The 12,169-nt window shown below is 49.4% G+C and overlaps 1 protein-coding gene across 5 annotated transcripts in view; it reads left to right on the top strand.

Moving 5' to 3' along the window:
* The first annotated feature begins 3,093 nt into the window (after positions 1-3,093).
* Positions 3,094-12,169, top strand: part of SH3TC2 (SH3 domain and tetratricopeptide repeats 2) — a 28,465-nt gene continuing 19,389 nt past the window's right edge. For 3 of the 5 annotated variants that reach the window (XR_007775503.1, XM_050962523.1, XM_050962527.1), the window contains exons 1-5: positions 3,094-3,445; positions 5,082-5,205; positions 8,597-8,716; positions 10,039-10,143; positions 11,226-11,353. Coding sequence is in view for 4 of the 5 variants with exons in the window: in XM_050962523.1 (XP_050818480.1) it covers positions 3,434-3,445; positions 5,082-5,205; positions 8,597-8,716; positions 10,039-10,143; positions 11,226-11,353 (489 nt within the window). In the remaining variant the exon portion in view is untranslated. Of the gene's footprint in view, positions 3,446-5,081; positions 5,206-7,250; positions 7,397-8,596; positions 8,717-10,038; positions 10,144-11,225; positions 11,354-12,169 lie in introns of those variants that run through there. The other 2 variants (XM_050962526.1, XM_050962524.1) reach the window with 2 other exon arrangements.

Raw genomic sequence — 12,169 nt, 5'->3', positions numbered from 1 at the left:
GGCAGCATGTTGTACTGAGGATGATGGTATCAGGACTTTGTGAGCCAAATTCTTGGCTCTGGTTAGCACTGCTTATGGCTGATGGAAACCATAAATCACCGGGAGCTGGTGTTTGTTTTCCTCTGCTCTAGCAGCAGTAAAGTCTCCTAGGGACCATTCCATAATCTAAGAACTGCTGGAGCGCAAGATGTTCTTGTAAGACACAGGGGTAGAAGAAAGGGGCGGGGCAGAGCTGGCATAGAGCGGGCTACATGTATTTTATGCCACCTGGGGATTCCCCTACATCAGCTTCCATGAGCAAAGCCAAGCTGCTAGATTGGGGTCTAAGAATTGGTCCCCTATATATCCAGGAGCCCTATATAACCAAGAGAGGGCACATGATCAGTAATAGTGACTTATAGCATAGGGAAGGTGTTCATGTTATTTCCCTTCCATGATTAGCCACATGGAATTATGGGCCTGATTCGGAACTGAGTTATCCTGGGGTATAAAACAACCAAGTGAGTAATGGTGCTTAGGAATCATAGTGATCCTCACCTCAGAAGTACCCTGGATAGATAGCCAACCTCTGTGAAGACATGCTGTTATCATTCTTCCTCCCACCTTGTTGGGTATTTCACCCATCTCTTGTGCCTTGTCTGCAAGCTCTCGGAGCAGGGACTGTCTTTTGCTGTGGCTCTGGTACAATACCCAGCACAATGGAGCCCTCTGAGGGTGACCAGATGTCCGATTTTATAGGGACAGTCCTGATTTTTGGGTCTTTTTCTTATATAGGCTCCTATTACCCCCCACCCTCTGTCCTGATTTTCCACACTTGCTGTCTGGTTACCCTAGGCCCTCACCACTGTGAGCCTCTGGGCTCTACCAGAGTCCAAAGAATAAATGACACATTTTCTTAGAAACAACAGAACTGAATGTAAAAAGCAGAACCTCCGAGATGGGAAACTCCAGGTAGCATGTAGAACTAATCCTCACAACCACGTTATTATGGTGCAATGGGAAACGCTCTCACTTCCTTCTTCCTACTGCTTATCTGTGGTCTTCACTTTTGTCCCAGATTAGTCCGGGAACTCTTCTAGGCAGTGACTTGTGTCTTTCTGTTTGAATCACCAGGGACTCTCACAGTGTTAAATACAATCGACCACAATAATATGAATTAATTAATAAACAAATGCATGTTTTCCCACGGAGCAACAGAGATCTAAGCTGCAGTCTACACTGCTTTCAGTCAGTTCCTAAGCCACCAATGCTCTCAGCCACTCTACTGCATGGCTTTGTCTCCCGACTAATCAATTTGAACACAGCTGCAGCTACACCATTTGTTGCAACAATGTATCTTTTTGTGCGCTGTAAGCAGCTTCTGGCCAATAGAAACATAGCAGACTCACGTGGCCTAATTTTCAAAGGTGCTGAGCATTTCTAGCTCCGACTGAAAACAATGAGAGCCGCACGGGGGGAGGCTAGGTTCAGCATGTGGGAAAATTAGACACATGGAGCACAGCTTAGTCCATTGCATAACTTTGAATTGCTGGACTAATTGAGTAGCACTGTACAAAAGCAGCTTCAGCTGACTGCAGTTCATGCATATGAAAGGAGGTTAAGAAGCACGCATAAGGAAGAAGTGGATCAAGGGTTCTTGATGCTGAGCTACATGTCTGAGATAGGAATGAAAACAGGAGTCCATAAAGGCAGGGCCAGCTGGCTCCATTTCAAGGCGTGGCCAAGGCACAACTGCAGCTATGTAGCTGTAGCACCGTGGTGTAGATGCTCCTTACCTTGACAGAAGGGGTTTTTCCATCGGCACGTGTAATCCATGCCAGAAGATCCCATCCTGCCCAGCCAAACACATGCCCCAGCAAATGGGCTCCTCCCACCCTCCCTCCAGACAAGAAACAGGTTTTCCCCTTTGTTGACTAACGTCCCAGTGCCTTCCTGGCCTTCTAGGTGCACCCAGGAAACCAGACCCACTCCTTACCTCCTTAATGCCTGGTGCAATCAAGAAGCAGGTTCCTCCACCCCCGAGCCACCTGATATACCAGAACTTGTTTGCAGCTTGTGGTGCATCAGAAGTTGCAGGATGGATGTGAACTCTGGGCAGCCATGTTCTTTCTTCCCTTTGGCACTGTGTCACAGTGACTTAGAATGCTAGGCCATAAAGGAAATGACTGGGTCAGCCCATGTATAAAAGTACCTAGCCCTTCTGCGAGAGGAGCTCAGTGCCTTGCTAACCCTGACAGACTCTCCTCACCCCCATTTTATAGAGGAGGATGCTGAGGGCAGAGAGGGGAAGTGATTTGCCCAGGGTCACATCGCAATAGGGCAACCACCCTTGTGGGATGGAAATAAGAGAAAACTGCAAGAAAGATAAGGGACAACCCGTTTTTTTTGAAGGGACATTTTAAAGAAACTCCATTCCTCTTTCCACTGCACGTATTTTTCTCTCCTGTTCATTTCTACTGCCTGCAAGTATGTGATGCAATTATGAGCTTCAATTTAATGTTTAAAATGGTCAAGGGATGACCTTTAAAATAAGGGACGGGTGGTCACCCTGAGGGACAAATGAGTGAACTATGGGATGGGTGGTCACCCTACATAGCAAGTCAATGGCAGAATTAGGAACTGCAGTCAGATCGCCTGACCGTTGTGCTGTGCATAAAACCTCTAGATTATGAGAAACCCCCATTGTGCTGTCCCAGCATTAGAATCCTCTCCCCTACCCTCATGGCAGCTCTCAGACTGGGGCCTGAGTCTCTCCTCATTTCCTTCTAGTCCAAGCCATCTTGCCTGGGGTTGTCTCTGTTTCCTCACCCTTGTTGCCGCCTGCTCTAGGGCCTGATGACAGAGCAGAGCTTTTCCACTTGGAGCTGATGTTTAACCAGCATTAAAACGTCTAAACCTCAAGGGCACAGAGGGGAGTTGGAGGCAGGAGAGCAGGGCAGGTAGCCAGGCCGGAATAGCTTGTTTAGTCAAAACAACAGCTCAAGAACAAGACGGATAGGCTGTTGGTCTAGCCTGGACCGATGCTAATCTGGCTCAAAACAACGCCAACCTGTTTTCCCAGCCCCTTGTGGATTTACTCTCTGGAAACCAAGCTCCGAGGTAGCTTTGGTGCTTCCCTTCTGTGAGCCAGGAATCTGAAAGCACTGAGCTGTTTACAGCACAGCTCCTGGGTAACTCATTGACCTCAGCATTCAGCTGCACTGCTGGGAAACAGAGGTCCCCTGGATGATAAGCTGCTCTCGCAAGAAATTCTTTTCCTTGTGCGAGGGAGTGGCTGTGTTGTGCCTGCTTGCCTGGCTCGTAAACACACACAGCAGTGCTGCTATCCTCAGGCACAAGGGTGCCCACACAGTCCCTCTGGGGCACTTCCTGAAGGTTCTGACCTGCGGAGACACCTAAGGAGAATGCTGGGGAGCAGTGCGACCTTGTGCCAATGAAGAATCAGGTCAGTACAGCCGCTCGCTCTGTTGGGCAGTTGCGTTTGCCTTCTGTGGCAATCTGCCTGTCCCGCTGCTATGCCTCTTGCCTACCTGTGAGATTTCTCAGCTGAGTAAACATAGCTGGGAGGCAGGGTTTGCAGGCATTTCAATCAGCCCTGTGAATGGTACGCAGCCACATGCAGCCCGGCGGAGGTGCTGGGGAAATGGAGCTGAGATTTTCAGTCCCAACTGAGTTAGGTGCTCAGATACCTTGGTGATGGGCACGGCCTAAGGCCAGGTCCACACTACAGCGTTAAATCGATTTAAACAGCGTTAAATCGATTTAACACTGTACCCGTCCACACTACAAGGCACTTAAAATCGATTTTAAGGGGTCTTAAAATCGATTTCTGCACTCCAGCTAAACGAAAGGAGTAACCCTAAAATCAATATTACTATATCGATTTAGGGTTAGTGTGGACGGAAATCGAAGTTATTGGTCCCATTCTTTTACTGAGCTACCCAGAGTGCACCGCTCCGGAAATCGATGGTAGCCTGGGACCATGGACGCACACCACCGAAGTAATGTGCCCTAGTGTGGACGCGTAAAATCGATTTTATAAAACCTGTTTTATAAAATCGATTTTATTAATTTCGATTTTACTCTGTAGTGTGGACATGGCCTAAGAGCTGGAGCGAATAGAGTAGTTTGGCTTCCTAGGGGACTCAGAGTTCAGAGGTCTAATGAGCAGGGAAACACAGAACAGAGCTGGCAGCCTTTCAGGTTTTACTGAAGTGAATTTAGTGTTGGTGAAAGGTGCTATTGTGATAGCCTTGGAGAACGAAGCCTGCTGTGTTACTACCACAGTACAGGCAAAGCCTGGGCAATTGGCAATTTCAGGGCAAGGTCCCGACCCCATGGCTTAGTGTGCCCCACTGATGCTGACCTGGAGGATAGCCCTGAGGGAGGGCTTGGAAGTGAGCTCAGAACTTGGGTTCCTTGCAGAGACTACCAAGCAGGGGCCAGCTAGTGCCAGTTGTGCGTTCAGATAGGGACCCCTCTCCCAGGAGAAGTTGGGAATGGAGACCGCTCACGCCTTTCATAGGGCTGGCTGTTCACCTAAACCAGGTGAGGCTCCTCCTCAAACCAGTGGTGCCCAAAGCCAGGGACTGCATGTGAAACTGTTTACTTAGTCACTAGGACAAGGCTTTTTAACTGAGCTTGGGGCCAGATTTCTAAGTGCTCAGCACCCAGAGCTCAGTGCAGGGCTGGAGAGGTAGGAAATGGGGGAAGTGCTCTGCTGGGTGCCACGCTCTTTGGAAAATTTGTTCCCAGAACAGCAGCACCTGTCTGGTAGGGATGTATGTGAATTACCCCTCTCGCCTCAGTCCCTAACCCCCTGCTTTCGCAGGAACAGTTGAAATCCACAACTGAATCTGAATTTCACCACTGGCTCCTGGATCTTTATACTGGGAGGTCAAATAACCCCTAACTTTGGGGTTTTCAAAATCTGAAGCTAAACTTTGTGACCTGAGCCCATTTCCAGCGTCTGTTATGTTACAGCCAGGAACGTGCTCCTTTGGTCTGGAGGGATCAATGGGGCAATACTAGGGAATCCAGCATGGTTGCTTTCCAGCCCACTTTCTGTCTGCTCCCCTCAGCTGCACAGCTTTGCAAAGAGACCGGGAAAACGGGGCTCGTTTGTCCTGTACAAACAAAACCAGGAAGAGGAAGTTGCAGCATGTCTGGAGGGTTGCAAAGAAGGCGAGTCACAACAAGATGTTGGTGAGAGTGGGGCCTGGGGCAGGGAGGGCTAAACCGAAGCTCGGCAGAGTCCAGGCACTGGTAGAGGACAGGAGTAGAACTGGGCAGAGAAAGAGAATTGCATGTGGCAGGGGATTTTGATAGTTCAAAATTTGGGTTTTGTTCTGAATAGGAATGAAAACATTGAAATTCTCCCCCAAAGGGCCTGGAACCCTGGCTCCCCTCGGGGCCGCTGACCTTGGAAGCCCTGGGGTCCCTGGCTTTGAATAGATCTTGATAGTGGCCTGCCCTGGTGTGCTGGAGTCTCTGATGCTGGAGTCTCTGACTCTCAGGCAGATTGCCTGGCGGGCTGTCCCTGAAAGCCTGGAGTCCCCAGCAGCTCTCCAGATGGGCTGCCATGGAGCTGGGTGGGTGAGCTGGCAAGATGCTCGGGGGCCTATCCGAACTTTGTCAAAATCAAACTGTCTCCGCAAAGACGATTCAGTTTTGCTGAATCAGCAAATTCCAGTGGCTACAATGTTTCACAGGAATTGGTTGGACCAGCTCTAGTTAGGAGTACTCTGCGCTGGGGGATAACTAGGCTAAATGCACTGGTACCCAAGGCGGCAGTACCAACTTGGCCAAGGAGCAATTCCCTGTAGGATACAGACACTGCCAGGCATGCTTAAATGGAGCAGGCTGAGTTACACTGCCTCCTTCTGTCCCAGTCATTAGTATTATTTATATTATTGTCGTCCCTAGGAGGCGCAGTCATGGCCCGGGCGGACTACATCATTCTAGGTGCTGTCCATCACGATGTCATGCTGCTGCTTTTTGGGGAGAAATACAAGCCACTGGCTGGCCTGGCTTAGTAGTGTTCTAAGTTGAGGAAACACTTTCTAAATCAGCACTTGTCCTATTAATTCTCTCTTCGGCCCATTGTTCCCTTGGGCCGTGCCCTGCTCCGACACAGCAGGAAGGGTGTGATATACACAGTTACTTTGGGTAGGCACAGCACTGCTAATTTAGACTAGTCATGTCCTCAGCCAATGATGCTCCAGATGAAAACAAAAGCAAGTTATCCTGGGTAGGTTTATGACCATTCAGTTCCTGGTTTAACCCCGCTATCCCTAACAAGAGCACTGTCCATGCCATCTTTCCATCCTGTGGGCACTTTTGGAGGTTGTCCGATAGGCTGAGGCTAAATTGCACCCTTGCTATAGAGATTCTGCTGGCATCTGCCACCCTGAATGTGCCTACCTATTGGGGGGAACGCCATGGAGCTTGCAGTGACACTGGCACTCTGAGTCTGGGGGTGGGAAAGAATCTTTCAGGCCAATGTGTTGCTCTTCAGTGACCTGAGCCATGAGTTTAAAACCTCTCCCTGAGCAATTAGGTTGTGTTTGCTTTTATAGTGCATCTCAAAGATAGGCCTGTGACAAGAGTTAAGGACTGGGCAATAAGAGTTTAATGCCTGGCTCTGCCATGAACTCTGTGTGATCTTGAGAGAGTCATTTCCCTCTTTGGGCCTCAGTTTCCCCATCTGTGGAATGGGGAGAATAATACTTTCCTAATCCACACGGTGGTTGTGAGGCTTAACTCATCAAAGGTTGCAAAGTGATCCCCAGATGGAGGATGCTAGAGAAGCCACAGCAATATTATTACTGCAGGTGAAAGGTGCTTGTGAAAGAATTTGATGCAGGGTTGGCTTTTGCAGGCAGAGATGGAGGGGGATTCGGTGTCAATGCAGAGAGGGTATGTGTCTAAGATGAGGCAGGACAGCAGAAGAGGGGGGTCCAGATTGCTTCCAGGAGAACTCCAACCAAAGCCTACATGTGGATTTCCTCCATGAAGGAATCCTGAAGCCTGGAATGCCAGGAATGTACTGCGTGGCATTCAAGATATGATCTGAAAAGACAGAGAGAGAAACGAACCCACTGGAATCACAGAGCTGACACTGGGCAGCCGCAGCCGCACCGGCCTGGGAGACGGGCCCAGCCCCAGCCCCCGCCTCGCAGATGCCCAGCAGCCATCAAAAGATGCATTGTGCATTGAGAGTCCGAGCCTCAGTGCCAGTGGGACGGAGCGCCATTGCAGGGCTGGGTAGCACCGGACTCACCCCAAGGCCGTGAGAAGGGACGACCTGCCGGCCTCGGGCCTGGGTGGGATGGTGGACACATGGGCTGCTGCTTTGGTGCCCCTTTGCAAAGGGATCTTTCATTATGGTGCACAGGTAAGCTGTCTGTAAGGATATCAGCCCCCTGCATTCTCCTAGCTTCTGTACAATGCTGAGCTGTGAGTCCTTTAGCCTTATATCTCCCAGCTGTGCTAGACTTGCCTGGAAATTCAGGTCTGGCTCTGTCAGACTGCTCCTCCACGCACAGATATAGCTGCTCTTCTCTCTCTTTCCCTCCCTTTCCCTTACCACTGGCTTGCCGCTGCCCTCTGCCTTTGACATGCAGTGAGGGCATTCTGCAAAAACCAGCTGTGTCATCAGGGAGGGGAAGGAATGAGTCATTCAGTTTGCTTGTGCGGAACTTTCTTCCAGGTTTCCCTGGGAAACCTGCAGCAACCCTCTACCTCCACTTCTGCCTCCTGACCGACAGCAATAGTAGGGCTTGCAGGCAGCATCACCTGATGGTGTTTGCCTTTTTAGGTCTGAATGCACATGGCCGGCCCCTTTGTCTTGGTGCTGTCAGGCCTGGTGACCTTATCTGGCAGAGCTAACATTCTAGAGAATGTACTGTAGAGAGGAGTACTGAGGTGGCATGAAGACTGACTGGATGATCTAATAGGGATGGTTTCCCCCTGGGCTGTAACTTCTCTGATTCACTGGGTTCTCTCTCTCTGGGAAAGAGAGGGGGACCCGATCCTGATGTCAGCTACTCTGGCGTAAATCTGGAGTGAGTCCGCAGCAGCAGAATCCCTGTGAACTTGCACTGCAGTAGCTGAGTTACAAACCTGGCCCATTGTTCTCCTGCACCTATTGCTGGAGAAGGCGTTCAGCCTGGGGTTGGGATTCGCTCAGGAGACCTGCTATTAGACGTTACAAAACATCATCTCAGCGAAGGGGGAGTGAATGAGTCACTGTCGGGAATTGCCACGAAACCAGACAACCAGTTTCAATTCATGTACCAAAGCACTCCTAGTTCCCTTTCCGAGGCAGCAGGAACAAAAATGAACACTGGTGAGGCAAGCCTGTCCCCCAGTCATCCATGCTCCGCTGCTGAGCCTCTCTGAGACAAATGTCCCCAGCGATGTCCCGCCAGGGCTGTTTGGCAAACCCGCGGCAGCAGCAGTGTGAGTAGGGTCAACACTCTGGAAGCCCTGCCCTTCATTTTTGTTGATGTACCTACCATTCCAGCTGGGTCCCATGGCCAAGAATACCCTACTCTGTGTCTGATCTGCTCTGTCTGCACCATGTGTTCTTCAGGTGAAGAGCCGGATTCCTGTTCTCCCACCTCAGCCGTTCTTCTGCCAACTTGGTCCAGTCTGCAGAACTACACAGCTGAGCCTCAAGAAAAATGTTTCCTGGAGGAGACCATGGCATCAGGTACCTGAACACTGGAAAAGGGGAACATCCCACTGGTTCACAGTGAGATGGACACTGCAATATTGGTACAAATCAGCCTCCTGCAGGGCTACTGGCCACACTGGGTTGGAGATAAGGCTGTCCTTGTTATAGCAGCAATAAGAGCATTAAGCGTGGAGAAAGGAAAGAAAAAGTGACATGGGGGAGGGACTTGTGAAATGAACCCTAGTCAAGCCTTAGTCTTTGAGACAGTGTGGTCTAGCAGATAGGGCATTATGTAGGAGTCAGGAGACTGAATCTATTTCAGGATCTGCCACTGACTCATTTCCTGGCATTGGGCAAGTCACTTCACCCGTGCCTCAGTTTCCGCATCTGGGGAATGGGGATATTGCTACTTACACTCCTTTGTAAAGTGCTTTGTGTTCCTCAGATGTAAAGTGAAATATAAACATTTAGATAGGGGCTTCTGCGTGTAAGCAAAGCTCACTAAATGAGCAGCCAGGGGCTGCCGTTTCTACTGCTAACTATAAATACAGTTTATAATTCCATGTGCAAATGGCAGTTTATTTTACAAACTGGCAAAGCTGACTAAATAAAAAGAAGATTAGAGAACAGTTCCGGTCAGAAAAGTGACTTACAAAAGCAGCTGCATTGTTACAGTCTCTCATCTCTTGGTGCACAGACATCTTACAAGTCATATCGGTTTACTGACAAAAATTGGGTTTTAATCCCGTTATCCCTGCAGACCCAATGCAGCTGTGGAAGAACAAGCTGGATTTTAATGCACTTCAGGCATCATGACTGTAATTGCCTGCTAAAGTTCCAGTTCCAGAATCTTTATGGCGATGGTTGATGATGTGTGAAGCAGAAAGAATGAGGCTTGATTTTCAGATGCCGGCCTGAGCCAGCAGTTAGGAAAATCTCATTTTGACTGGCAAGATGATGAAAAAGGAATTATGCAAATTACTGAGCCTCCTGCATTGAAGAAAAGTAATAACTACAGGATCCCCCAAGATGTGGCTTTTACAGAGTCATGTTACTGCCCAGATCAGCATGCTAAGGGTCTGACTTGAAAGCAAGAAGGGAAAAGCACCACAGCTCAGTGCTACTCCTGTACTGCGGCAAAACCAGACAGTCATTAAGGGGTGTTCCATGGTGAGGGTTGTTAAGAACACAATAATCCCACTAATCTTTCTCTCTCTTTCATTTGTGAGTCAGGGTGATAGAAGAGACAGTGTGTAACCCACTAAATTTGTTTTAAGAGCGTTTTATAAGGCAGAATTTACCGTATCTCCTCTGTGAAAACTGGCAACCGCCCTTCTGTCTCCGTGATGTCTTGTTAGGTAACCCCAGGCAGCTGGATCCAGGCGATCAGCCTGCACAGGTAGCAGAGAGCCCTCTGGAGACTGAGTCCGTGTCATTGGCTGTAGGGGAAGGATTTCCAACTGGTAAGACATTGTCTTGTCTAGGGTCAGTGTTTCTAATGATAGTATGTTGCATAGACTGACTCACTGACTCACCCCCAAATGGATCTTCCCAGCCCACCAGTTTCTCCTCTTTAATATTAGCATCCAGAGAAACTACTTGGGGTGAGCACTGGTCTGACCTGTGTTATTTAAGCAATGTAGCAAATTGAGGTCCAAAGCATGGGTGGGGGATGGGAGAGCAAAGTCTGTGCCAGGCAGCTTTACTGCCAGGTGTCATAGTAGGACACAGCTAGGCTGGTCAGATGTCTTTATGTCCCATACCTTAATACCTTCCTCTTTCTTTACAGTGCGTAATCACCCTTATAGGCTGTAGGTAATCCCCATTAGGGTTAAGGGAAGTTCATAAAAGTGACAGAGCAGCAGATGGAGCAATGCCAGTGCAGGCAGACAATGTGCAAGGTTCTCCCACACAGCTTGGCCAGCAAGCCCAGTGTAGGGTCCGCAGCTCTGTAACTGCACCTCTTGCTATTCCACACAGCTAAGCCAATGCATCTCAGTCCTGAGCTGCAGTGCCCTGATGTTTCAGTCCTGGAACCCGTCCTCTGCAGCAGGGGCGGCTCTATGTATTTTGCCGCCCCAAGCACGGCAGTCAGGTGGCTTTCAGCAGCATGCCTGCGGGAAGTCTGCCGGTAACATGGATTCGGCAGCATGCCTGCCGGTCCTGCGCCTTCAGCGTACCCGCCGCCGAATTGTCTAACTGCCACCCTCACGGCAACCAGCAGGCCGCCCTCCGTGGCTTGCTGCACCAGGCACTCACTTGCTGTGCTGGTGCCTGGAGCCACCCCTGCTCTGCAGAGTCAGCCAGTCAGACTGTGTAACACACAGTCATGTGTTGGTTTTGCATGTGGATGACAGTCCATGAGGATGGGCCTTCCAGACTCATCTGGCTTGTCATCTAACCCAACCCCACTAGGCTAATGTTCAGTCTAAGGATGAGGTCAGTGCCCAACATGGCCAGGTGGGGTGCTGGTGCTTGGGTTATTGTCTTTTATTTTTTTATATGTAACAGTTGCTCTTCTTTAATCAACCGTGTTTCATTTTAGAGGTTGTGCTCGCGTTCTCTGTTGAGAGTCGTGCTTCTCGGTGTGTCAACTCCCAGCTGCAGGAGGCAGCAAGGAAGAAGCTGTGGGCCCTGGAAAATGATGACAAGGATGTCTCTGATCTTTTCAAGGTGAGAGTCCAGGTGTGTGCATGCAAGAGCAAGAGACGGTGGAAGGGGAACTGCTCACATGTGCCTTGACTGGCTGGGAAACACATGGTGATAGGAGAGTGGTGGGTGCTAGAGGCAGCCAAAGAGTTGTGAGGTTTCCAAAGGTGTCTGAGGGAATTGGAGGCCAAAACCCCACTGAACGTTAAGCCTATGCAGACAGATGGATGATAGCCACTTTAGAGATAGCGCAATTCCCTTTCATTTTGTGTCAGCCGAGGTTCACAGAAGATGTCAGGATGTTGTAAGACTAAATTTAAGAAGATGTTATGTATTAATGTTCCTTGGCCTGATCTAGCCTTCTGCCTCAGTTCTTCAAGTCCCATAGTAGTACCACCATGCTCTTTGCCAATATCTCTTTAGTGGTATTAGCTGCTCAGAGGCTGGAAGTGAGGAAGAAGAAGTGAGTACAACCGCTGGTGGCAAGGGAAAGTTTCTTTACCTCTAGAGGCAGATCTACAGCTCTCAGAATCAGATGGTGCCTTGGATCAAGTCGCAGGAGGGAAGGATTTCTTACACCCTTAAATCCAGCTGAGCAGTAGTTTGGGAGGTACCTCTGTCTTGATTAAACACTGCCCCTCCACCTCCATTGAACACTACTGATATCTGCATTTCAGAAGCAGAAGTGCACTGGTATGTGCAATAAGGTTAGGAAAGGCTTTTGTGGGAAGAGAGTTAATTCCCTCCCACTCATTCTGCTGCATCAAAGAGCATCAGCGATGATAAGGAGGGAAAAACTGAAGAGATTCAGTCCTTCCTTTTGGAAGGACCCAACTGGCA

Source organism: Gopherus flavomarginatus, chromosome 7 (assembly GCF_025201925.1).
Source record: "Gopherus flavomarginatus isolate rGopFla2 chromosome 7, rGopFla2.mat.asm, whole genome shotgun sequence".
NCBI classification, from domain to species: domain Eukaryota; kingdom Metazoa; phylum Chordata; order Testudines; family Testudinidae; genus Gopherus; species Gopherus flavomarginatus.
This window is presented reverse-complemented; position numbering and strand designations above follow the sequence as displayed.